General features: G+C 37.6%; 2 protein-coding genes across 3 annotated transcripts in view; one reads left to right on the top strand and one right to left on the bottom strand.

Moving 5' to 3' along the window:
- Invadolysin (leishmanolysin-like peptidase, invadolysin) overlaps positions 1–27,439 on the top strand; it is a 125,119-nt gene that overhangs the window by 63,468 nt on the left and 34,212 nt on the right. The window contains exons 2-4 of the mRNA XM_076133499.1: positions 19,174–19,274; positions 21,817–21,847; positions 22,339–22,421. Of these exons, the coding sequence (XP_075989614.1) occupies positions 19,174–19,274; positions 21,817–21,847; positions 22,339–22,421 (215 nt within the window). The remainder of the gene's footprint in view (positions 1–19,173; positions 19,275–21,816; positions 21,848–22,338; positions 22,422–27,439) is intronic.
- LOC142985371 (uncharacterized) overlaps positions 25,099–27,439 on the bottom strand; it is a 46,558-nt gene continuing 44,217 nt past the window's right edge. For both annotated transcript variants that reach the window (XM_076133496.1, XM_076133497.1), the window contains exon 8: positions 25,099–26,364. In XM_076133496.1, coding sequence (XP_075989611.1) covers positions 26,344–26,364 — 21 coding nt within the window. In that variant the 3' untranslated portion in view covers positions 25,099–26,343. The remainder of the gene's footprint in view (positions 26,365–27,439) is intronic.

Raw genomic sequence — 27,439 nt, 5'->3', positions numbered from 1 at the left:
AACGTGCTCAATGGGGTTAAGGTCGGGGCTCCGCGCTGGCCAATCCAAACGACGAATACCGACCTCTTGCATATAAGCATCTACGTCGCCAGAACGGTGGGCCCGAGCATTATCGTCCATGTAAATGGCATCTTCACCAATTACAGTCAGTGCGGGTTGTGCATTTTGCGAAAGGATTTCTGTTATGTACCTATGCGCATTTAGTGAGCCAATTTCTATGAATACTATCTCGGTACGATAGTTGGAAGTTACGCCCGCCCAAAACATAACGGACCCTCCACCATAAGGGGTGATTTCTTCAAAACACACATCGGCATAGCGTTCCCCTGGTCTTCGTAACACTCGCCGACGTCGGTCCTCACCATGCAGACAAATTCGAGCCTCATCGGAGAAGAGTACGCTACTCCAGTTACCTGGTGACCAAGATAGGCAATTTCTAGCGAACCTCAACCGCGCAATCCGGTGCTCACGGAGTAACTTGGGGGCCCGCGCTGGTCGTCGACTACGTATATCAGCAGCTAAAAGTCTTCTCCTCACAGTCCATAGGCTAACTTGTGCTCCTCGTACCTCTTCAAGGTTTCTTTTGAGGTCTATGTAACTGCATTTGCGGTTCCTCAGCGCCTGAGTCACTAAAAAGCGATCGTCTCGCGGCTGTGTGCAACGTTTTCTCCCAGAACCTTGCCTTCTCTGAACGGAACCTGTCTCTTGGTATCGAGTCCAGGTTCTTTGTACGGTTGAACGACTCACGTTTAACCGCTGTGAGACGTAACATTGGCTATACCCCTCTTCCAGCAGCGCTATAATTTTACTAGCTCTTATTGCTTTTTCTGCCATTACGATAGACACAAAGATATCTGTTTTAAGTCACAATAAGGCAGAATTATGTGATAAACATAAATTGTTGTACTAAAAATAACGAAAAGTTGCTTTTAGTTGCTTGATAACCTTTTAACCGCAAACCCGCGAAAAGTGTCACAAAATGAAAAAGGGATTAATAATTTAAAAAACAAAAGTTTTGAATTTGGAATGAACTTTTTTTCACACCCAGACTCTTTATTAAGTGCCAGTAACATAGTTTGGCTATTAAAACCTCTGAAGAACTAAATTATTACCAATAATGTTAAAAAATCAAACCCGCCCGTTTTTTTTGCAAAGGAGTTTATATTGTTATTTATATCAAGCATTGTTGATACATTTCTATAGGTACAAAGCTGGCGTAAGATTTGCGAATCTATACTATATCACGCTACGACCAATAGGAGCAGAGTACCAGTAAAAAATGTTTCGGAGACGGGGAATATTTTGACCCGTTCTCTCTTATGTGACGCAAGCGAAGTCGCGCGGGTCAGCTAGTGACGAATAAAGTATGTTCACTCGAATCATTTGAAGGAAACATTCTTTTTTTTGTTCCGTGTTTCTTAACGCACATTAAATTATTGTGGGTCCCGGCTGTCATTTTCAAAGATCTTTGACAGTCGTTTACAGTAGTTAGAAGCTTGAAAGTCTGACAACCAGTCTTACCGAAGGGTATCGTGTTATAACCCAGGTAACTGTGTTGTGGAGGTCAGATACACAGTCGTTCCACGTAAAACACTGGTATTCAGCTGCATCAGGTGAGACTAGAAGCCTGTATGACATCATGTATGGATGTGAATGTAGCAAGGGAAGTTTGGAAGGGCCGTACCAAGTGGGGTTCTTTGGTCTCTGTATACCCTACGGGATAAGGGTGTTATTATGTATGTGTCTATGTACAAAAATAGCAGAAATTTATGGAATGACTAAAACAAAATAATTCAGCACATAAATAAAAATAAAACGTAGACAATAGAAACTAAACAAAAGGTCACATTTTTGCCTTTATAGGTATTCAGTAAATTCAGGATATTTATAACTTATATTGAACATCATAACTATAGTATATCAAAAGCTAGCTTCAACCAGCGACTTCGTCCGTAATTACCAAACGCGAAATCAAATCATTTATTAATTTAGATCAAATGTTGACACTTACGATAGTCGTTATAATTACTGAATCTACTACTTACTCGGAAAGTGTACAGACTTATAAGAAGAGCTAGCAACAAACTCACGGCCACCCTTTTCAATTGTCAAAAGATTTACAATGTGGTGAAATACAATAATGATCATGCGAGGAGCTGCCAACAATTAGCGACGATTCAGGGAACAGAAAGTATAATATGTTAATCTAGGTTATAAACTATCTTTGTACAAAATTTCATTAAAATCTATTCAGTAGTTTTTGTGAGTAACGAACTTTAAAAAGTCCAAACTTTCGCATTTATAATATAAGTAAAACAAATTACGAAAGAATAGTATTTCGGTTTATACCAACCCCTATGGGAAAAAGTCGGCATTTTATGTATGTAGTAGCACTTAAGGGAATCGAATCCGACACCCAGTGATGAACAGTCGTATACACTACCAACCAAACCACGGAGGCAGTATTTTTTGCCTAGAAAAAGCCTATATTGTACCTAGAAAACAGCTAGATATATTCTTGGGTAATATGTCTTCGGAGCGGAGGCTAAAATAACACAAATTGTAGGAGCATATTGTGTCATTTGTCGTGTAAATGAAAGATCGCAGGGGTTTTTGCGAAACCTAATATTCTGTTAGGATTAAGTTTAGATATTAGTTGCTATAATATAGAATGAATAATATATTGTTAAATTAGCCCTATTGTCTCCCCATGCTCAGCAAGGGTCTTCCTCCCGGAATGAGGAAGGGGTTAGGCTTTGAGTCCACCACGCTGGCCTGGTTGGGGAATTTGCGTACCTTCAAGAACTGTTCTCAACTTTCAGACAAAGTCATTGGTGTGATGGGTACTAACCTTCGACCACTTGTGTGGGAGGTGCAACTTCACGTAGTTATGATTGTTTTAAAAAAGAAAGTATAGCAGCCTGGCCTTTTTTCCAAACTAGTCGACTTCCAGTCTCACCCGATGCAGCTGAATATCAGTATTTTACATTGAACGACTGTCTATTGGACCTCCACAACACGATATAACACGGTGCTCTTCGGTAAGACTGGTGGTCAAACTTTCAAGCGTCTGACTACTGTTAACTACTGTCAAAGATCTTCGAAAATGACAGCCGTGACCCACAATTTAACGTGCCTTCTGAAACACGAAACAACTCGATATGTATAAAATGGTCACCCATCCACAGAACAACCTCGGCAGTGTAGCTTAACTTCAGAGATCGATCAGCGCGGCTGTTGTTAACTACGCCACGACTACTTGCGTGGGATTTTAGTAATAAGAGTTTTAGGGCACGAAAAAGACTCAAGGAAGCGCTAACCATTAACTGGAGTGACTAGCAAAAAAGAATAACTTACGTGAGAAACGTACACAGTTATATAAGAAGGAAAGTGCAGTCATAGACACCGATTTACTTTTTAACACGCAACAGTGTTACTGAGAAATCGTGCTCTATGGTTCCGTGTTTGTCTTTGGTTTAATAGACTACTGGAGTACTGCGTCTGAAGTTTTTTTTTAACAAAAACCGATATTTGTATTGTCAGATAACTTTATTTAAAGAAATTATTTTTATACTGTTTCCGTGCTTGTAAAAATTCGGTCCCGGTTGCTATCAATTAAAATAACAGTCGTTAAGCTATGTTAAAAGCCTTTCGAACGGCTTTAAAAACTTTGACATTAGGTTGACAACTAACCATACGATAAAATAAAATAAAATCAAGATACCTTTGGTATCTTACATCACGGTTGTGATACCTACCCGAAGATAAAGGCTGAGGTGTAAAACACACTTATATTTCGCGATTTATAAATGACAAAGGCCTTTAGGGCGTCTAAAACTATATGACACTAACCCCCGGTTTCTGAGGTACATTTGGTGGTAGTTTATCCACTCAATAGTGATTTTTGATACTAGCTGACCCGCGCAACTTCGTTTGCGTCACATAAGAGAGAATGGGTGAATATTTTCCCCGTTTTTGTAACGTTTTTTACTGGTACTCTGCTCCTATTGGCCGTAGCGTGATGATATATAGTCTATAGCCTTCCTCGAGATTTTTTCAAATCGGACCAGAAGTTCCTGAGATTAGCGCGTTCAAACAAACAAACTCTTCAGCTTTATAATATTAGTATAGATAAACGTTATTAAATAGATAAACTACCGCTAAATGTACCTCAGTAACCGGGCATAAGTACCACTAACCATACGATAAATAAACATCAAGAATTTCACACAGAAGCGAATCACATAATATATTATTCAATAATCACATAATTTAACCTTCCGAGCATCAAACCCGTTCTTACGTAAACACTTTCAAATACACACCATAGAGAAAGTATTTTTTTTCTAAAGACAGAATGAACGTGACCTTTGACTAGTGTCGTATTAATTTAGATGTGTAATCGATTTTGTATCGATTTGTTTTTTAGTCGATTATTAGTTCTATGGGAAATTATTTTATGGTGTTTAAGTTAAAATATTGCGATTCCAATATCATAACTAGAGGCCGCCCGCGACTTCGTCCGAGTGGAAACCCTTCCCATGTAAATCCCGATCCTTCGGGAACTCCGGAATAAAAAGTATGTGTGTTATTCTGGGTCTTCAGCTACCTATATACCAAATTTCATCGTAATCTATTCAGTATTATTTGCGTGAAAGGGTAACAAACATCCATACATACGTACATACATTCTCACAAACTTTCGCATTTATAATATTAGTACTACTTTGACTTAAAATGCAAATGGTCTTAAACGGTATTGAAAATCAAAGGTTAGGGTACCTTATTTGGTTACCCGACGACGTTTCGATCGAATTACATCAACCGTGGTCAGTTGGAAGGCGCATGCTTGTATATATCGGTATTACTGCTTTTAATTCGTTAAAAATTACGAACAAACATACATACATACATAATAAAACATTTTTCCTAATTGACTAGGCAGAGAGCAAAGAACGTCACTTGGTACGATCCTTACAAACTTCCCTTGCTTCATTCACATACATACATCTTGTCAACATGCATCTATGCTTCTTAAAGAATTATCTCATCGAAATCTACACGAGCGTATCACCGGGAAAACATAGTATTATATACATACTGAAATCGAAAGTTATTAAAATAAATTAATATATTACCAAAACACTGTCACTTTTTATCAGAAACGTATGTGATTTGTATATAATTTAAATATATATGTTATCTCATATTTTGTAACGTTATAAATTATTCATTGGTTTCTTTATTGATAGCTTATGCCCGCGACTTCGTCCGCGTGGTTTGTGACTTAGGACAGAAGTATTATACAAACTTTTATCCTCTATTTTATCTCGGTAGGGTAAAATACAAAGCAGCGATAGTCGAGTGGTATAAGTTGACACCTCCCACGCAAGTGGTCGCAGGTTGGAACCCGAGGCAACACACCAATGACTTTTCGAAGTTATGTGTGTATTAGAAATAATTATCACTTGCTCCAATGGTGAAGGAAAACATCGTGGGGAAACCTTGCATGTCTAAAATTTGTTTAATACATTTATTGAGGGCAAAGTCCCCAACCCGCACTTGGCCACCGTGGTGGACTCAAGGCCTAACCCCTACCTCATTACAAGAGGAGACCCTTGCCCAGCAGTGGGACAGTAATGGGTTTAATTTATTATTATTATTTATTTATGGGGTAATTTTGATCTAAATCCTTTCTTAGCTGATGTCTACGTTATAACATCTACGATCCGTCCAGTGGTTTGTGCTGTGTGTTGATAGATCACTATGTCAGTCAGAAGTACATAGTATGTATGGTAGTGTTTCTCAAGGTCCCATGGTTTGATGTTTCAGGAAAATTATTTTTTCATTATTACATTATTTTGTGCCCAAATTCTTTGTAGTAGCCCGGAGTGGAACCGAGTTAGCGACTGAAAAAATACTCAGAAAATTATTTCGATATTTTCCAAGAATTTTTTACCAAAAAATAAAACCGAACAAGTCCGAGTTGGACTCTTACACGAAGGGTTCCGTACAGTTATTTATAAAAATGACAAAATTATATGTTTTGATGTATGGGAGCCGTTAAAAACAGCCAAATGGTATAAGTTGGTACCTCCCACACAAGTGGTTGCGGTTTCGAACTCGAGGCAATACACCAATGACTTTTCCAAGTGACGTGCGTATCAAAAATAATAATCACTTGTTCCAACGGTGAAGGAAAACATCGTGATGCAACCTTGCATGTCTGAGAGTTCTTTAGAACAGTTCTTGAAGGTATGCAAAGTCCCCAACCCGCATATTAATATTAATGGGTTAATTTTCCTTTTACCCTTTATTTACGGAACCCTTAAAATACTCTCAAAATTACTTCGCCTTTCTAGGAATTTATTACAAAAAGTGGAATTACTTTACAAGGAAAATTAGTAAAAAATGCTTATTATATTTAAAACATCTTTCTGACATTTAGACAGATATTTTTTTAAACGTTCTTAAATTTACTAATTAATCATGTAAAAAGAATCGTGACAAGCATTACAATAAAAAAAGGACTTTTAATTGTCTTTTAATTTACCGACAAAATAAGAGGATCTCAAATAGGAATATATTTTGTTTGCATTCACTCATTTATCGTATCAGTCTAGCCTTTCTCCCAACTATGTTGGAGTCGGCTTCCAGTCTCACCGGATGCAGCTGAATACCAGTATTTTACATGCAGCGACTGTCTATCGGATCTCCACAACACAGTTACCTGGGTTATAACACAATACTCGTTGTCAGACTTTCAAGCTTCTGACTACTGATAACGACTGTCAAAGATTTTCGAATATGACAGCCGAAACCCAAAATTAACGTGCCTTCCAAAACACGGAGGAACTCGAAATCTATAAGATGGTCATACACAGAACAACCTTGGCAAGTGTAGCTTAACCTCAGAGATCGATCCGCGCGGCTGTTGTTAACTAAGCTCTACTCATTCATCGTATGGTTAGTGGTCAACCTAGTGTCAAAGTTGTTCAAGCTTTTGTTTTTAAACAACAACCGTGACTTGTATCACGGAGACGCTCAGCTCTAACACTGCATGTACTATCGAACCAACTGATTCATGACCCATTTTGCCGATAATTCGCTTGACACCGTCAAAACAGTAAGAATTTCGTCTCTATCGTCAAAGTTGCACTTAGGACATTTTAAACATGCATACGACTGTGTTATGATGTATCTACGACTACATACAACTTTGACCTTTGTTATTACAGTGTGTATATACGTTTTCGATAAATCACTCTTAATTTGAATGTAGAATGTAAATAGTCTAAACTCTTTTCACTACGAAAAAACATATTTGTGTCAAATATCAAATAACACGTCATTTAGAAATCTGTGAAACGATAAGGGTAACCACTATAGTCATTGCCCATCATACAGTGATTGCCAATGTTAAGGAATAATACGTTTATTTTAATTTCTAAAGTAACCAGTTCAAATTAATTGCGATATATGTCACTTTTAGAATATTTGTAACATTTTTAATTTATAGAACTCATGTCCGACGTTTGTGCGACAGGTGTGTAGTTCGAAAAGAAAAAGTAAAAGTTTGTTGCAATATTTGTTAAGGATAACACATTTGAATTAACAGTATTCGCTAGTATTTCTGGTTTTTAAGTATTTTATATTGAATTAGTATAAAGTTATTGAAAAAAAGGATTAATGTTCTTTTAGAAAGAATATTTAAGTTGCGTTTATAATAGAGTTTATGTCAATGTTTTACTAAATAAAGATACTATTGACCAAAATTGTGTATCAATTCCTTAACCGGGTAATAACTATGCTGGTTACCCTATATTATTTCATTTTTATAGTTACATTATTTCCTATAATGGCTGAATAAACCATGCCCTGAGTGGGTATCGAACCCACTCCTGACGCGTCGCAGTCGTAACATCAACCCACTACGCCTCGGAGCCTGTTGAAAACGGTAGCAAAGCATTATTGTATTGGCGCACAAAGATTTGTCGCAATAATGACAGATAACAAGTTCATTACCAAGGAAACGAAGGTTCAAGCCAATTTCGACCTACGTGTATATAGACGCGTTTTAGAAAATGAGCACATGGTGGGTCATGATTCAGTTTGTTCGATAGTACATCTATGTAATGTCCGCGTTACTTAACACACTGATCGTTTACCGACCGGCGCAACTAACGTTTAAATCTTTTAATTGCACAGTCATCGTAACTAACGATGCAATAAAAATTTACAACCATTTGAAATTGGTATATCGTGCATCATTTTAGTCGTTTCGGAAAAAAAACTGTTTCATAACGGCCCGTAACTTCGTCTGCGTGGTAAGATTTCCATGGGTAAAAAGGATCCTATGTGTTAATATCTATACTAATATTATAAAGCTGAAGAGTTTGTTTGTTTGTTTGAACGCGCTAATCTCAGGAACTACTGGTCCGTCCGATTTGAAAAATTCTTTCAGTGTTAGATAGCCCATTTATCGAGGAAGGCTATAGGCTATATATCATCACGCCACGACCAATAGGAGCAGAGTACCAGTGAAAAAATGTTACAAAAACGGGGAAAATCATGACCCATTCCTTCTTATGTGACGCAAGCGAAGTTGCGCGGGTCAGCATACTATATTTGTATAAATTTTCATTAAAATCCGTCCAGTAGTTTTTGCGTGAAAGAGTAACAAACATCCATACTTACATTTTCACAAACTTTCGCATTTATAATATTAGTTTAGAGGTCTCCTGTTCGATTACCGATTCGAGCAAAATATGAATAGTATTTTTTAATTAATTAATACATCACTACATAGTATAAAGCAAAGTCGCTTCTCGCGTCTGCCCAGCTATGTCTGTATGTATCCTTAGATCTTTAAAACTCCGCAGCAGATTTTGATGCAGTTTTTTTAATAGATAGAGTGATTCAGGAGAAAGTTTTATGTGTAAAAGATATAAGGTAAAATAACTGTTTAAACTGGGCGAAGCCGGGGCAGGCATCTAATCGGGCCTATTTCGTATAAGGGTAGGCAGAGACCAACAAACGTCACTTGGTACGATCCTTACAAACTTCCCTTGCTTCATTCACATACATACATGTTGTCATACAGGACCGCCGGTTACGAGTAGCACCTAACCTTTTTGCAAGACTTCACCGAATTGAAATAAATAGATTATTTAACATATATGTAACAAAATATATTACTAAAATCTATTCTATAACTCTAGCCTTTTTCGCATAACTCCTCCATTTCCGACTAGCCATTTTCAAAATCCTTCTCACATAAGGATCTCTTTTTAACGCCTTCTTCACCTCCTGTTCACCAAAAATGGTCATTACCGTTGAAAATTTAGTCGTAGTCGTGGTTGTTCTGGTCGAAATTGTGGTTGGAATGAAAAGAGTAGTGGTCGGCTTTTCGAAAGTAAATGTTGTGTAGTTAGGAGACTTCTTTTTCTCCTCAATTTCTTGTAAAAGTGCTTCGAATTCTACTTTTCCTTTCTTCTTCTTCAATTTTTGGGTGACCGTCTGAGTGATTTTTTTGATAATTTGCTTCTGTTTTCTTAAAATTTTTAGTATCTCTCTCTCCTGTTCTTCAGTGAAGTAATAATCGTATGGTACTTTTTCATAATCGTCGTATTTTTCATAATAATAGTGTTTTGGTTTTATATTTATTTTATTGTAGTCAAAATTTTGGAGTGTAGTTAAGTGGTCATATGTGTAAAGTTTTTGTGTTCGAAAAGGTATGTTTTGTGGTTTGTAATTTGTTTCATAGTTTTCAGTTCGATAGTGAATATTTTCAGGTATGTAAGCGTTTTCATTGATTTCGTATTTCGCAGTTGGTAAAATTTCCTTTTCGGGTATATAGATGTTTTCGTTGATTTCGTATTTTTCCGGCTGAAATTCGTAAGTTTTAGGTAGGTAAAGATTTTCATTGATTTCGTATTTCAGTGGAAATTGAGAATTTTCACGGATAGGGAGTTTTTCAGTCATTTCATACTTTTGAGTTCGGTAGTGAATATTTTCAGGTATAAAGAGATTTTCATTGATTTCGTATTTCTGAGTTGGATAAATATTTTTTTCATGAATATTGAAATGATCATTAATTTCATATTTCGGAGGAAATTGAAAATTTTCAGGAACGTTATTATTTTCTTTTAATTCGTACTTTTGAGTTCGATAATGTATGTTTTCAGGTACATAGAGATTTTCGTTAATATCATATTTCGGAGGAAATTGAAAATGTTCAGGAATATTGAGTTTTTCATTAATTTCATTCCTCGGGGGAAATTGAAAATCATTTGTGGTGAGTCTTTTAGTCAATTTATATTTTGGTGTCCGAAACTGAATATTTTCAGGAACATTGAAATTTTCTTTCATTTCATCTGTTGGAGTTTGAAAATGACGTTTTTCAGGGATATAAAATTTCTCATCTCCATTCCTAGATAATCGTAACGTACCTTTTTTTAAATCTTTTACTTTTTGTACAATATTATCCATATTAGTATCATTAGTAAGATTCTTAATTTGTATACCAAAATGTGTTGTATTTAAAGTTTCTATTCTCCTTGAAACATTTTGAGACACATTTTTAAATTTATCAACTATTCCACCATTTTGAATTAAAGTAACGTTTGTTAACGTCACATTCAAAATTGGAATATCACGTTCTTTCATGCCAGCTACCGCAAAATTTGTCTTTTTCCGCACCAAAGAGAATTCATCCATGCTTTTTTTTATTTTGTTCATATCCAACCTTTTTTGTATGAGACGTATTATATTATTCTTCAATAAATTTATTTCTGAGCCATTTTCCGTCTTATTATGATGTTTTTGTGTTATATTATCTCCCAAACAAACACCTGTAAATAGAAATTAATTATTTTTTCAAGGAAAAGTACTTTTATTCCAATTCAGAGAATTGCTTTTGATCTATTTATAACTTAAGCTTGTCATTTTATCCGCGTGAAAAGATATCTAGGAGTAAATATCCTATGATTTACTATGGATTAACAAATCCAGGTTATAAAACCGAATTTCATCAAAATCAGTTATGGAGTTTTAGCGTAAAAGAGTTACAAACATACATGTTTTTTTTATTATGCCAAAAATACAAATAAATTTTGATTAAATTTAGCACACAGATCTGTCTTACTATCTATCTATCTATCGTATGGTTAGTGATCAACCTAGTGTCAAAGTTGTTCAAGCCGCCCGAAAGGCCTTTGACAAGGTTTACTAAAACGTCGTGTAAGTTTTGATCAGTTACACAGTATTTTGCATTTTTCAATCAATTTTGAAATTAACCTCGATTAACACATAGGATACTTTTCACTACGGGAAACCTTTTCACGCGGGCAGAAGCTAGTTCTATAATAAACATGCAACGAGGTTTAAAAGTTAACAGTACATAGGATGCTTTTCACTCCTGAAATCTTTTCATGCGGACTCACAAGCTCAATCTAGACATATAAAATTGTTTTTCTTTTAACGTGGGTGTTATAGAACTGTTATCTATACTTAATATTATAAAGCTGAAGAGTTTGTTTATTTGTTTGTTTGTTTGAACGCGCTAATCTCAGGAAGTACTGGTCCGATTTGAAAAAATATTTCAGTGTTAGATAGCCCATTTATCGAGGAAGGCTATAGGCTATATATCATCACGCTACGACCAATAGGAGCAGAGTACGAGTAAAAAATGTTACAAAGACGGGGAAAATTTTGACGCATTCTCTCTTATGTTGCAAGCGAAGTTGCGCGGGTCAGCTAGTTCTCAATAGTTGCTAAGCTGTGTCGTCTTCGCGTGGGAAACTCACTTATTGGAGCACGTGTATCTAAGTATAAGTTTATTGTACTTCCGGTGTATCTAAGTATCTGTTGGTTAAGCAACCATTGGCGCGGACATTCCATAGATGGGTGACCGCATAGTGGTATTTTAACTGGGCGTCTCCGTGCTTCGGAGGGCACGTTAAAAGTCGGTCCCGGTTGTCTACTAAGATAACAGTCGTTAAGCCACGTCAAAGGCCTATCGGGCGGCTTGAACAACTTTGACACTAGGTTGACCACTAACCATACGGCAAACAAACACCCAGGATAATTAAACTTTACAAAAACTGTTCATGTGGACGAACGGGTAGAAACTAGACATATAAAATTGTTTTTCTTCCAACGTGGGTGTTATAGAACTGCTATTCTAAGTTACTAAGCTGTGTCGACTTCGCGTGGGAAACTCACTTATTGGAGCACGTGCATCTTAGTATAAGTGTATTGTACTTCCGATGTATCTAAGTATCTGTTGGTTAAGCAACCGTAGGCGCGGTCGCTCCATAGATGGGTGACCGCATAGTGGTATTTTAACTGGGCGTCTCCGTGCTTCGGAGGGCACGTTAAAAGTCGGTCCCGGTCGTCTACTAAGATAACAGTCGTTAAGCCATGTCAAAGGCCTTCGGGCGGCTTGAACAACTTTGACACTAGGTTGACCACTAACCATACGGCAAACAAACACCCAGGATAATTAAACTTTACAAAAACTGTTCATGTGGACGAACGGGTAGAAACTAGACATATAAAATTGTTTTTCTTCCAACGTGGGTGTTATAGAACTGCTATTCTAAGTTACTAAGCTGTGTCGACTTCGCGTGGGAAACTCACTTATTGGAGCACGTGCATCTTAGTATAAGTGTATTGTACTTCCGATGTATCTAAGTATCTGTTGGTTAAGCAACCGTAGGCGCGGTCGCTCCATAGATGGGTGACCGCATAGTGGTATTTTAACTGGGCGTCTCCGTGCTTCGGAGGGCACGTTAAAAGTCGGTCCCGGTCGTCTACTAAGATAACAGTCGTTAAGCCATGTCAAAGGCCTTCGGGCGGCTTGAACAACTTTGACACTAGGTTGACCACTAACCATATGACAAACTCACAGGATACTTCAACTTTACAAAAAGTGTTCATGTGGACGAACGGGTAGAAACTAGACATATAAAATTGTTTTTCTTTTCACGTGGGTGTTATAGAACTGCTATTCTAAGTTACTAAGCTGTGTCGACTTCGCGTGGGAAACTCACTTATTGGAGCACGTGTATCTAAGTATAAGTTTATTGTACTTCCGGTTCATTCTTTATGTAAATATTTTATCAATTTCTGTGATGTGGGTACCCGACTGCTGTTCACAACCTGACCCGCGCAACTTCGCTTGCGTCACATAAGAGTAAATGGCTCAAAATTTTCCCCGTTTTTGTAATATTTTTTACTGGTACTCCTGTTGGTCGTAGCGTGATGATATAATTATAGCCTGTAGCCTTATTCGATAAATGGGCTATATAACACTGAAAGATTCTTTCAATAGTTCCTGAAATTAGCGCGTTCAAACAAACAAACTATTCAGCTTTATAATATTAGTATAGATAAGTTTATCGTACTTCCGGTTCATTATATGACTGCCTCCGTGGCGCAGTGGTTTAAGTCTAAGCACTCTTTTCATTGGCCCTACCTTCCGAACTGGCGGTAAATTCACTCTCTGTATCATTGACTATCATAAGTGTCAGCATTTGACCTAAATGAATAAATGATTTGATTTTGAAGTCGCCACGCCGAAATCATTGCGTCGGGAGGTCGTGGGTTCGATTCCCACACGAAGCAATTATTTGTGCGATCCACAAATAATTTCGGGTCTGGTTGTGTTTTGTGTCCGTTGTTTGTATGTTTGTAAAAGTCCCCGCGACACAAGAGCAATTTTTAGTGCGGGAGTTATCTTTAAAAAATTTAAAAAACAAAATTGTATATATTTTATCAGGTTATTAATAGGACTATTTCTGTGGCGTGGATATACGACTGCTGTTCACAAGAATTCAAATACCGAGTCGAGCCAAAAATTTATTTCTTCATTTTAGTAGCCGAGTGAGCAGTGATAACCGAGTGGTATAAGTTGGTACCTCCCACGCAAGTCGTTGATTCGAACCCGAGGCAACACAGAAAAGATATTTCCAAGTGATGTGTGTATTAGAAATAATGATCACTTGTTATAAAGATACACTTGATATAGAGTTCTTTAACATAGGTCTTGAAGGAATTCAAAGTCCCCAACCCTCATACCTTCAGCATGGTGGACTCAAGGTCTAAACCCTTCTTCATTCCGGGAGGAGACCCTTGCCCAGCAGTGGAAAAGAAAGTAAGGGACTTAGCATACCTTCAAGAACTGTGCTAAATAACTCTCAGGCATGCAAGGTTACATCACGATGTTTTCCTTCACCGTTATAACAAGTGATCATTATTTCTAATACACACATCACTTGGACAAGTCATTGGTGTGTTGCCTCCGGTACGAACCGTCGACCACTTGCGTGGGAGGTACCAACTTAGACCACTCGGCTATCACTGTCTATACTTGCAGATATAAAAGGCGTGAGGTTTATTAAGTAAAGAAATACTTACAAAATACCAAACTGAACTGAATGAATGACCGTATAGAAAACATAACTGTATTGTAAAACTAACAGCAATAGTCGTAAATGTTTATTTTATTTGTTTTCATATAAAAATGTCGACATATTGCAATTTTAAGAACTATTGTGCAAATGTATGCGACTGTTGTGTGGTTCGATTTCTGAGTTATGTCATGAAATCACGCCTTTACGCGTTAGGGGTAGGCAGAGACCAAATAATCTCATCCGGACATGTTGTTATACAGGACCGCCGGTAACGAGTAGTAATATGACATTTTTCACGACATCACTGACATGTTTTTTTTTGGTTTTAAAAGACAACTCCCGCACTAACCCCCGGTTAGTAGTAGTAGCGTTTTTTTATAGGAATGTAGACGCTATTGAATAGATAAACTACCGCCAAATGTTCTCAGAAACCGGGGGTAAGAATAACTCTTGTGTCGCGGGGACCTTTACAAACATACAAACAATGGACACAAAGTACAACCAGACCAGAAACAATTATTTGTGAATGAATGGAATTGAACCCACGACCTCTCGACTTACCGGTAGTGGCTGGGATCACCTCAACCACTGTGCCACGGAGGCCGACAAACAGTCCGCACAGTAGATATACTGAAAAGTGACCATCAATTCGACGTACACTAGTTGTCAACTGAGATACTTGATATACATACTCATCTATACCATATACTATCTATACTAATATACTAATATACTAATCTATACTAATATTATAAAGCTGAAGAGTTTGTTTGTTTGTTTGTATGTTTGTTTGAACGCGCTAATCTCAGGAACTACGGGTCCGATTTGAAAAATTCTTTCAGTGTTAGATAGCCCACTTATCGAGGAAGCTATAGGCTATATATCATCACGCTACGACCATTAGGAGCGGAGTAGTAACGAAAAATGTTACAAAAACGGGTAAAATTATGACCTATTCACTCTTATGTGACGCAAGCGAAGTTGCGCGGGTTAGCTAGTCGTAGGTACATCGCGGACCAATAACACAGCCTTCAATGTTGCTAAAAATACATTTAAAGAATCACTTGAAAAGACCAGTGTTTTTCACCTTCACCTAGTTTAAAATCTTCCGCGTTACCTCGACTACAATTATAGCAATACATTTACCCTTTTATGTGTACAATATTGTTTTTCAACGCAGGTTTTCGGTGAAAATTTAGTATTTTTTGGATCCATATGATAGCAGTGATAGCCGAGTGGTATAAGTTGGTATCTCTCACGCAAGTGGTTGACGGTTCGTACCCGAGGTACACCTATGACTTTCCCAAGTGATGTGTGTTTCCTACTAATATTATAAATGCGAAAAGGACTATGGGCGGAATCGTCCCCACCCATCAACAAAAATGAAATGTAGCTCAATTGATATATCTTGGCAAGACGATATTTTTATACTATGGCGACATTGCCCAAATGCATGGGGTTCTCATAGTATCTTACGTTTAAACAAATATCTCGTCACGTATTATTGACGACTAATTCCAAAATACATGCTCATTTATTTATTAATTAGTGCACAGCGGCGGACGCCGCATGCACATAAAGATAGCTGGGTACAAAATAACACCCTCCCCCCGCTCTCCAACCCACGATTTTATATCTGATCAGATTTTAATCTGCCAGCGCATCTGTTAGACAGCATTATAATTGACGAGTAAAAATAATTATTGAAATATGAAATCAATAACATGTATTAACCATATAATGGAAATGATATAAGTATATACATACATATGAGTGCCTCTGTGGCGCGGACGGTAGTATATGCGACTGCGGTGCGAGAGGTCTCGGGTTCGAATCCTGGGTCGGGCCAAACAGTCTTTTCTGAGATTTTCTGTTAAGAATTTCCTAGAGATTGCCCGGAGTTAGGAAGTTGAGGTCGAAGACCTCCGTGCCTCGGAGAGCACGTAAAGCCGTCGGTCCTGCGCCTGACCTCTCACTGGTCGTGTCGGTTATCTGTCCCACCAAACTATGAGAGTGATGGAATAGAGAGTGTACCTGTGTATTGTGGACACACTTGGACACTATAAACAAAGTCCGGCACAGATGGCCAGTTTCAATGAAACTGACCGCCGTAGCCGTATATCGGCTAGGAGGACATTATTATACATATTATGAGTTAGTACTATAATATAACAATAATGTTAAAATAACTTACAAATGTAAAATAAAAATATACGTTAAATAATAATTACAAATTGTTTTTTTTTTTTAAATATATATTCCCACTGATTTATCAAAAACAAAGGATTTTAATTAAATAGGGGGCACTTTATGAACACGTTGGTATCAGTTCCATGTTTGTTGGTAAGTGGGGACGGAGCCCATACATTTTTGCCCATAGTCCTTTGTGAGAATGTATGTATGGATGTTTGTTACTCTTTCACGCAAATACTACTGAATCGATTACTATAAAATTTAGTATGTAGGTAGCTGAAGACCCAGTATAACACATAGGCTACTTTTATCCCGGAGTTCCCGAGGGATCGGGATTTACACGGGAAGGTTTTCGACGCGGACGAATTCGCGGACGGCCTCTAGTTACAAATAATTGTCACTCGTTATAGCGGTGAAGGAAAACATTGTGACCCTGGAGGAAACTCTTGCCCAGCAGTGGGACATGTTTGAGTTTTATTTATTTATTATTCTTATCCTTTATGGAGGTACAATATAGTTTTCTTACTCGGGTTTTAGTGTAAATTTTATATTTGTAATGTTCCTTACCTAAAGGATAAAACGGGACGATATTACTAAAGTATCGTTGTCTGTCTGTCAGCAGGCTGTATCTCATGAACCGTGATAGTTAGACAGTTGAAATTTACACAGATTATGTATTTCTACTTTCGCTATAACAACAAACACGAAAAAAGCTGAATTAAGTTAAAATAAATGGGACTTTTAAGGATGTTTGGACGGTTGTTTGTAACCCTTTTTACTCAAAAACTACTAAACAGATTTTTATGAAGTTTGAGACATACACGAGATCCATAGTTTATAATCTGGACTAATACAAAGGATACTTTTTACCCCAAGAATTTTTTCCACACAGACGAAGTCGCGAGCGAAACTAAAGTATATAATAAATTGCAATTAATTCCAATTAAAATTATTAATAACTACAGGCCGCCCGCGACTTCGTCCGCGTGGAAACCCTTCCCGTGTAAATCTCGATTCCTAGAACTCCAGGATAAAAAGTAGCCTATGTGTTATTCTGGGTCTTCAGCTACCTATATACCAAATTTCATTGTAATCGGTTCATTAGTACTTGCGTGAAAGAGTAACAAACATCCATACATACATACGTACATACTCGCAAACTTTCGCATTTATAATATTAGTAGGATAACCAGGAATAACACAGGATACTTTTTCCCCTGTTTTTTCTCCTTCGACGAACTCGCAAGCGAAACTAAAGTGTATAATAAATTGCAATTAATCCCAATGAAAATAATTAATAATATCTATGACATGTTCATAGAGGTCAAACGATGTTATAATTAAGATCTCATAAAGATATGCACTAGGGTTGCGGGTTCGTTTCCCAGGTCAAATGTTATTGCGATCTTCTAGTTATAGCATCGTATTTATGACGAGCTAATTAGTTATGACGATTATTGGACGGGTGGCCAGTTTTATTAAAACTGGCCTTTAGGGTTTCGACGGGTTTTGTGGCGCAGTAGTTAAGGTGACTGATTGACATAGTGATCTATCAACGCACAGCACAAACCACTGGACGGATCGAGCTGACATTTGGCATGCAGGTAGATGTTATGACGTAGGCATCCGCTAAGACAGGATTTTGATAAATTCTACCCCCAAGGGGATAAAAGTTGGTATGAAAACTGTTCTAAGTCACAAACCACGCGGTCGAAGTAGCGAGCAAAAGCTATTTCGTATAAAATTATTGACTATTATTCAATCCACGTAAAACCGGAGACACATTAATTTTACTCATTGCTATTCGGCTATCGGATAATTTTGATGATAAATGACATCATCAGTATTTATTATGCTCTAGTTGTGCCTCGCGACTGCGCTTGTGGCTTATTACCAACAAATCCGGATCGGCTCAATCAGTTTAGCAATATTTATCGAACAACAAAACCGACTCGAAGCAATTTGACTGCCTCCGTGGCGCAGTGGTTTAGGTCGCCACACCGCTACCATTGTGTCGGGAGATTCCTACCCGGAACAATTATTTGTGCGATCCACAAATAATTGTTTCGGGTTCGGTTGTACTTTGTGTACGTTGTTTGTATGTTTGTAAAAGTCCCCGCGACACGAGAGCAATTCTTAGTGCGGGAGTTGTCACTTGTTTGGCTTGCCGATCGGATAGTTCCTTCGTAACAATTCGGTTTAAACATGACTTGACTTTTCATCCAAGAATCTTCATTCATTCATTCATGAAAGAAATATCATTAGACAACTCACTCACGGTCATTTGATTCCAAACTAAGCAGAGCTTGTACTGTAACCAAATAAGTCATAAACATATTTACTTACTTACTTATATACTTCTAAATACATACTTATATAGATACATTAACAACCAGACTCATGCTCATCACACAAATATTTATCCGGGGAGGGATTCGCCACACGCGGCGCTACGGTTATTGCGGCGAGGTGACCACTTTAATCATTGCGCCAAACGTGCAGTTATAGTCCTTCCATCAAATTAAGAATGTTTTTAACTAATCTATTATTTTGTTCTTTACAGGTAGTACGAGGTGTTCACATAGAACCTGCACATATAGTGAAAAAGAGGAGTATAGACCAACCACTTAGGATAAGCATATTTTATGACCACTCGGTCTATAGGTGAGTAAATCAAATTTAACCCATTAATATCCCACTCAGTCACTCCGTATAGAATACTGGTATTCAGCTGCATCCGGTGAGACTGGAAGCCGACTCCAACATAGTTGGAAGAAAAGCTAAGCTGATAGCTGCTGGGTAAGAGTCTCCTCCCGTAATGAGGAAGAGGTTAGGCCTTGAGTCCACCACGCTGGCCAATTGTAGGTTGGAGACTTTACCTTCAAGAACTGTTCTAAAGAACTCTTAGGCATGCAAGGTTGCATCTTCATGTTTTCCTTCACCGTTGAACAAGCGATAATTATTATTAAAACTGGAAGCCGATTCCCACATAGTTCGAAGAAAAGCTAGACTGATAACTGCTGGGTAAGGATCTCCTCCCGGATTGAGGGAAGGGTTAGCCATTGATTCCACCACGCTGGTCAAGTGCGGGTGAGGGAATTTGCATACCTTAAAGAACTGTGTTAAACAACTCTCAGAGCTACTTCTTGATCACGATGTTTTCCTTTACCGTTGGAACAAGTGATGATTATTTGTAATACCTGAAAAAGACATTGGTGTGTTGCCTCGGGTTCGAACCGTCGACCACTTCCGTGGGAGGTTGCAACTTATACCACTCGGCTATCACTGCTTATAACACGTTATCATCTTAAAAAGATCGCCTGAAATTCACGACCCGTATACAATTTTCACAGAATTCGTATCAAATTGAATCATTTGATATTCATTTACCTACCGTCTGGGAATGTAAAATTAATAGACAAACAGATTGACAACGATACGTGACTTAAATAATGTATTTACTTATTTACATGTTATATATCTAATACATACTAATTTTATATAATGTATTTAAATGTCAAGGTTTCAGACATATTGATTACATTATTTATAAAATAATCTATACTAATCTATACTAATATAACAAAGCTGAAGAGTTTGTTTGTTTGTTTGAACGCGCTAATCTCAGGAACCACTGGTCCGATTTGAAAAATTCGTAAGACGCATAGTTTACGAGATATAGCGAAAAAAGAGTTTCCACCCCCTTTTCCAAGATGGCGGCCGGGGGACAAGGGCGGCGACATGCGACCCCACAAACTTCAAGTTAAGCTTCTATTGACCCCCCTACATGTTCCAAAAATAAAATTGCGTCCTCTAAGAAATGCAATATTCGGCCCTCAAATTGTAACATTTCAATGGACTATTATATTTGGTACTCATTTGATCTTGACGGAATTGTGACGTCACTAAGTCGTATTTCTATACTAAAATGTGTTTTTGACATTTCTTAAAGAGTAGCAGATTTGACTGATAGTCAACCGCACTAGTTTTTTTTCGCATTTATGTGTTTACTAGCTGACCCGCGCAACTTCGCTTCCGTCACCGAAGAGAGAATGGGTCATAATATTCCCCGTTTTTGTAACATCTTTAGTTGCTACTCCGCTCCTAATGGCCATAGCGTGATGTTATATAGCCTATAGCCTTCCTCGATAATTCGACTATCTAACACTGAATTTTCAAATCGGATCAGTAGTTCCTGAGATTAGCGCGTTCAAACAAACAAACAAACAAACTCTTTAGCTTTATAATATTAGTATAGATTATAATAATCGTGGTCGTATCGTCCCCTATAAAATTTTAACACGGGTTCATAAGTTTTCCTATACTGTACTCTCAAAACTAATAAGCTTTTATAAATATACCATTGTGTTGGTTATAGAGTTCGTGGCTTAACAACAGCTGCCCGATCTCTGAAGTTAAGTTACACTTGCCGAGGTTGTTCTATGGATGGGTGACCATTTTATACATATCAAGTTCTCCCGTGTTTCGGAAAGCGCGCTACATTGTGGGTCTTGGCTATCTTTTTTAAAGATCTTTGACAGTCGTTAACAGTAGTCAGAAGCTTGAAAGTCAGAGAACTAGTCTTACTAGGTATCGTGTTTATGACCCTAGTAAACAAATTATTGTGTAGATCCGATAGACAGACGCTGCATGTAAAATACTGGTATTCAGCTGCATCCGGTGAGACTGGAAGTCGACTCCGACATGGAATAAACGCTAGGCATATATGATATACGAGTATATACCATTGTTTTGGTGTAATATAATACTAAATAAAGACAATTTAAAAATAAAAAAATGTGAACACCAAGTGAGGGTAGGCTTAGAAACTCGCGCCACAAGGAGACGACGCTTAGTAACTGCATCAGTCAGCTCGTGACCACGGTCGATGTAATTGTATCGAAATCGTAGTGCAAGTAAATAAAGTATTGTAAACCTTAAAATTCTTATCGCGTTTAAGACACGTTAGTAATTTTATATTATGTGTACCAACCGCGATAGTTTAAGAATATCAGCTTAGCCTTTCTTCTAAACTATGTTGGAGTCGGCTTCCAGTCTCACCGGATGCAGCTGAATACCAGTATTTTACATGGAGCGACTGTCTATCTGACCTCCACAACACAGTTACCTGGGTTATAACACGATCTATAGTTTAAAATGTAAATATTAAAATATGTTATTAATAATATTTTTTTTTCGTTTACAGGTTAGAACCAGAGAAATTCGATATGATCAATGTAAGTTTCATTTATTTTTATATTTTGTGCTCATAGCTAGTTGCGCTCACTGGTCAGTAAACGATCAATCAATCAACACATAAGTTCAAAAAGTCATTGGTGTGTTGACTGAGGTATGAATGTTTCACCACTTGCGTGGGAGCTAAACCTAAACTATTCAGCTATCACTGTTGTAACTATACGAACTGCTGGGCAAGAGTCTCCTCCCGGAATGAGGGAGAGGCCCTGAGTCCACCACGCTGACCCAGTGCGGGTTGGTAACTTTGCATACCTTCGAGAACGGTTCTAATTGACGATGTTTTCCTTCACCGTTGAAACAAGTGACTATTATAATATACACATAACTTGGAAAAGTAATTGATTTTGTTGCCTCTGTTGCCTCGGGTACGAACTCTCGACCATTTGGGGGATAGGCGCTACTTAAACCACTCAATGTTTTAACTATACGATAAGTAAATACATAATTTTAAATCTGTAATTTCTTTTTACAGAACACAATCCTGCCTGAAGCAGTGAAATTCTGGGAACAAGCATTGAAAGTCAGAAAAACTGGTGGTCCCATTAAATTAAATAGGTAAGTCTATATTTATATTAGCACGATGAACCGTCGGTCCTGCGGCTGACCTCTTACTGGTCGTGTCACACCGCACTATGAGAGTGATGTAATAGAGAGTGTACCTGTGTATTGTACACACGACACTATAAACAAAGTCCTGCATAGTTGACTGGTTTCAATTAAACTTGCTGCTGTAAGCCGAATATCGGCCAGGAGGACATTATAATTACCTGAAAATCAATGAAAAAATAATTAAATTGATATCATTGGACAACTTACACACAGTCGTCTTTTTCAAAACTAAGCAGAGCTTGTACTGTAACCAGACAACTGATAAACATACTTATATACTTCTAAACACATCGAACCTGAAAAAAAACTCAATTTCTCTTTATAATCTAATATATAAAATTCAGGCGTCACAGTTTTCGTTGCCATACTCCTTCGAAACGGCTTGATCGATTCTCATGAAATTTTGTGAGCATATTGAGTTGGACTGAGAATCGGCCAACATCTATTTTTCATACCCCTAAGTGACAATATATATTTTTTAATTTACATGGCAAAACAACGTTTGCCGGGTCAGCTAGTATACTTATATACTTTTAAATACTTACTTATATTAGATACAACATCTAACCTGAAAAAAATCTCAATTTCTCTTTATAATAGTAATATAGATTTAGCTTTCTATCAGTATAAACGACAGCCACAGTAGGATTAACAACTTAACTGCGCCAAAAGAGACTGGAAATAAAGTAATCCTATTGGTCTTTTTTTTAACTCTACCACTGCTTGCCGCTTAGCACAATTTTAGCGAAAAATGCAGTAATACTCTTCCCCATTTTGTTACTACTTCACAAAATGGGTAAAATATTATGTATAGCACCTATAGAATTACCCTCTTATTCATGAAAATATACGAAGTTATGAAAGGCTTATAAAGAGTTTTGTTTCTTTCACTCCTTAGCGAAATGAAAAAGAGAATACATATTGTAGTAGTTTTTTTACTAAAATAGGTTTACAGGGTGTTTATGAATAAGAGAGTCTGGTTGTACTTTTTTCCGTTGTTTGTATGTTTGTAAAAGTCCCTTTTTTTTTTTTTTTTCGTGGGGAAATGCGTTACGCATACCCTGCGCCCTGGGTGGAGCACAGGGTTATGTGGGACTCTCCCGCCAGAAGGGCGGGCATACACCACTAAAACCCCACGAGTGCCTGCCTGATCCGCGTATGTGACGTGCGACGGGATAACTGCTTGCGCTTAGAACCGCAAGTCGCACGCCACGCGGTTGCCCCTTCCACGGGGGCCCTTCCTAGGCCAACTGGCTCGATGGACCGGACACTACGGCCATCGGCCTGCCTTGGAGTCTCACCTCCGAGGTTGGCAACGGACGCCCAGTCCGCTGCCAGAGACCCAATTTAGGGTGGGCGACGATTATGCGCCACTCTCCTTCGCCCGACGCGGCGTTGACGCCTCGGGTCTGCGTTCGGGTCTAACTCCCGGACCCTCTCCGCGTCCTCTTTTTGAGCGATGACGGTTTCGCTGTAGGCGAGCATCGCGGCGACACGAGAGCTATTCTTACTGCGCAAGTTATATCTAGAACACAAAACAAACGAAGTCAAAGACAAAAGCTAGTTATTTATAATGAAATGTCATTAAATTGCATTCAGTTACTTTCCCTACTAAAATAACTTTTAGTATATAATAGAATTAGCCCACGCTACCAACTACGTCGCTCCGAGCAAATTAATTTTGCGATGCAGCTGACATCCTCTTTATATACACTGAAATATTATTAAAATTACATTCTATAAAAAACCTGCGTTAATATTTGTGAAAGAACGAGGTGATCATGTTCCTCCAACACAAAGGGAGGATCCTCCGACCAGGCGAGGTGATCATGCCTGGTGGGCCTAGGCTGCCCGACTGTTGTAGTCGGGAACTTGTATAATAATATATAGTCAGTTGCAGTGCAAACTTCGATAGCGCGATTCAGGACTTGTGACGTCAGTCACACTGCGCGTGGTGGTTGGTTGTGCGCTGGTCCCAGTAGATGTCGCTATATGTAGCGATCCGCTACATAATATTAAACTAATTTACTTTATTTACTACTTAATTTCTATTTTCTTTTATTTCGTAACCAGCGGTCCTGTATGACAAGATGTATGGATGTGAATGAGGCAAGGGTAAGGGTAAGGTGTAAGGATCGTACCAAGTGGCGATTTTTTGGCGAAGTATTTGGTCTCCGCCTACCCCTACGAAAAAGAGGCGTGATTTTTTGGATGTACATATATGTACTTCGATTTAAAAACCATATGTATGCAATACTTTTTGCATAAAAGAGCCTTTAATTTAAAAATATTTATATATTTCATCCCCTATCAGCTATTCAGGGTTTTGTATTGAGCAAAAGTTGGTAAATAACCATCTCCAAAGAGTCTTCATCTATCTACAATTTCATCAAAATAGGTTTCGTGGTTTAGTCGTTGAATTGACCAAGCAGGTACAATATTTATAAAACTCTTCCGTTACTGACTGACTGATGTACAACGCACAGTCGAAACTACTGAGCGTACAAACTTGACATTTGCTATGAACATTCCTTAGTAAGTGTAGAGGAGCACTAAGAGAGGATTTTTGGAAACTCCACCCCGAAGGGGGTGCAATTCTAATTAAAAAAATAAAATAAATATATAATTCTAGTACATAATTTATTTCTATAAGTATATACATAATTACAAGGTTGTTTAAACTACTCTTACGATGTTTGAAAAATTACAAAACAAGACTTTTATACAAATATTTTAACAGCTTGTTTGCTATAACAAATCTTAAATTTATTGCAAAGGTATGGCTTGTTTAGAAATTAACACTCTTATTCATAAACACACTGTACTAGTAAACCTGTTTTAGTTAAAAAACTCCTACAATATGTTTTCTCTTTTTCATTTCGCTAAGGAGTGAAAGAAACAAAACACTTTATAAGCCTTTCATAACTTCATATATTTTTATGAATAAGAGGGTAAATATTAAATCTGTTTTACATAGCTTGGTTCATGATAATTATTTATTTTAATTATTACTTAGAGAGACATTACAGGAATATGAAGGTATTTTATCAAAATATAATGAAATAAATATACTATTATTTTAAATATTGTGTTTTCAACCGTTTCAGTAGCGCGATTCTCTACAGTCATTACTTTCGAGAATCGAGAATTAAACATTTAAAATGTACTTAGAAATTAGTTCTTACGACGCCCGCTAGAGGCGCTGATCAGATTTTCATACAAAAATGTCTCGATAGCCAGCCGGTACAGAAACGCGCTTCTGTCATACAAAGATATATATTTACATATTTTAAGAGAATAAACTGTACAATGACCAGTTAAAAATAATTCGAAAATATTTTATACAGGCGCTGAAAACTAGTTGTGCTCACCGGTCGGTAAACGATCAGTGTGTAAACGCGGACATTACATAGATGTACATGCAGTGTTTGAGCTGAGCGTCTCCGTGATACAAGTCACGGTCAGTTGAGCTCACCGTTAGGTAAATGATGGTTAAGCAAACGTTGGCGCGGTTATTCCAAAGATGGGTGACCGCATAGTGGTATTTGAACTGGGCGTCTCCGTGTTTCGGAGGGCACGTAAAAAGTTCCGGTTGTTGTCAATTAAGATAACAGTCGTTAAGCCACGTCAAAGGTTTTCAGGCGGTTTGGGAACTTTGACACTAGGTTGACCACTAACTATACGATAAGAGTGATACAAGTTACGGTTATTGTTTAACATAACAGTCGTTAACTTAGAGGCTTGAACAACTTTGACACTAGGTTGACCACAGATCATGAATGAATGAATGAATGAAGATATTTTCTCGTTCTTTAATACAGATATAGTCGTACAAAGGGCACGTGCTCTTCGAAGCACGAGACTTAACTTAGCCGTTAACCAAATGTATCTGCAAAGAAAATGAACAACTTTTAGCAAAAAATTTACAAAAATCTGTAAAGACGTTTCTTTGGAATGCAGAAGTAATGATATAATATGATAGTAAAATTAATAGAAAAAAAATCTTTTGATTCATTTCTGAAGTCCCAAACCCACACTTGGCCAGCGTGGTGGACTCAAGGCCTAACCCTTCTCTCGTTTGGGAGGAGACCTTTGCCCTGCAGTGGGACAGTAATGGGTTAAAAAAAAATCTTTTGATTCATCATCATCATCAGCCTTTCTTCCAACTATGTTGGAGTCGGCTTCCAGTCTCACCGGATGCAGCTGAATACTAGTATTTTGACATGGAACGACTGTCTATCTGACCTCCACAACACAGTTACCTGGGTTACACGATACCTCTCGGTAAGACTGGTTGTCAGACTTTCAAGCTTCTGACTACTGTTAACGACTGTCAAAGATCTTTGATTCTTGACTACTTATATATATAAAAAATCATATATCGATCGCTATTTCGGCGACTTTCTGCTACATTCACCCCCGGTTTCCGAGGTACATTTAGCGGTAGTTTATCTATTCAATAGCGTTTAAACTCATATAAAAAAACGCTATTGAATAGATAAACTACCGCTGCGGAGGTTAGAAACTAAAAGTAATTTGGCCTGTACAATACTTAGATGAAACGAACACAATATACAACTCACATGAAGATTTAAAAGTTTTTATTAAATGAAAGATGAAATAAGATACAAGTATTTATTTACACAATTAATGAAAATGATAATTTAGGAAACATTTTAAATTACATTGCAGTCGCCAAACGACTTGAACATACATTAACCCCTGGTTTCTGAGGAACATTTAGCGGTAGTTTATCTATTCAAACTGTCATTTCTATATGAGTTTAAACGCTTTTGAATAGATAAATACCGCTAAATGTACCTCAGAAACCCGGGGTTATTCTGCTTCAAAAGAATTGGATAGTTGACTATCAGTCAAATCAGCTACTCTTTATAAAATGTCGAAAACACATTTTACTATAGAAATGCGACATAGTGACGTCACAGTTTCGTATTTTTGGTGGC

The sequence above is a fragment of the Anticarsia gemmatalis genome, chromosome 30 (genome assembly GCF_050436995.1).
Source record: "Anticarsia gemmatalis isolate Benzon Research Colony breed Stoneville strain chromosome 30, ilAntGemm2 primary, whole genome shotgun sequence".
Taxonomy (NCBI): Eukaryota; Metazoa; Arthropoda; class Insecta; order Lepidoptera; family Erebidae; genus Anticarsia; species Anticarsia gemmatalis.
This window is presented reverse-complemented; position numbering and strand designations above follow the sequence as displayed.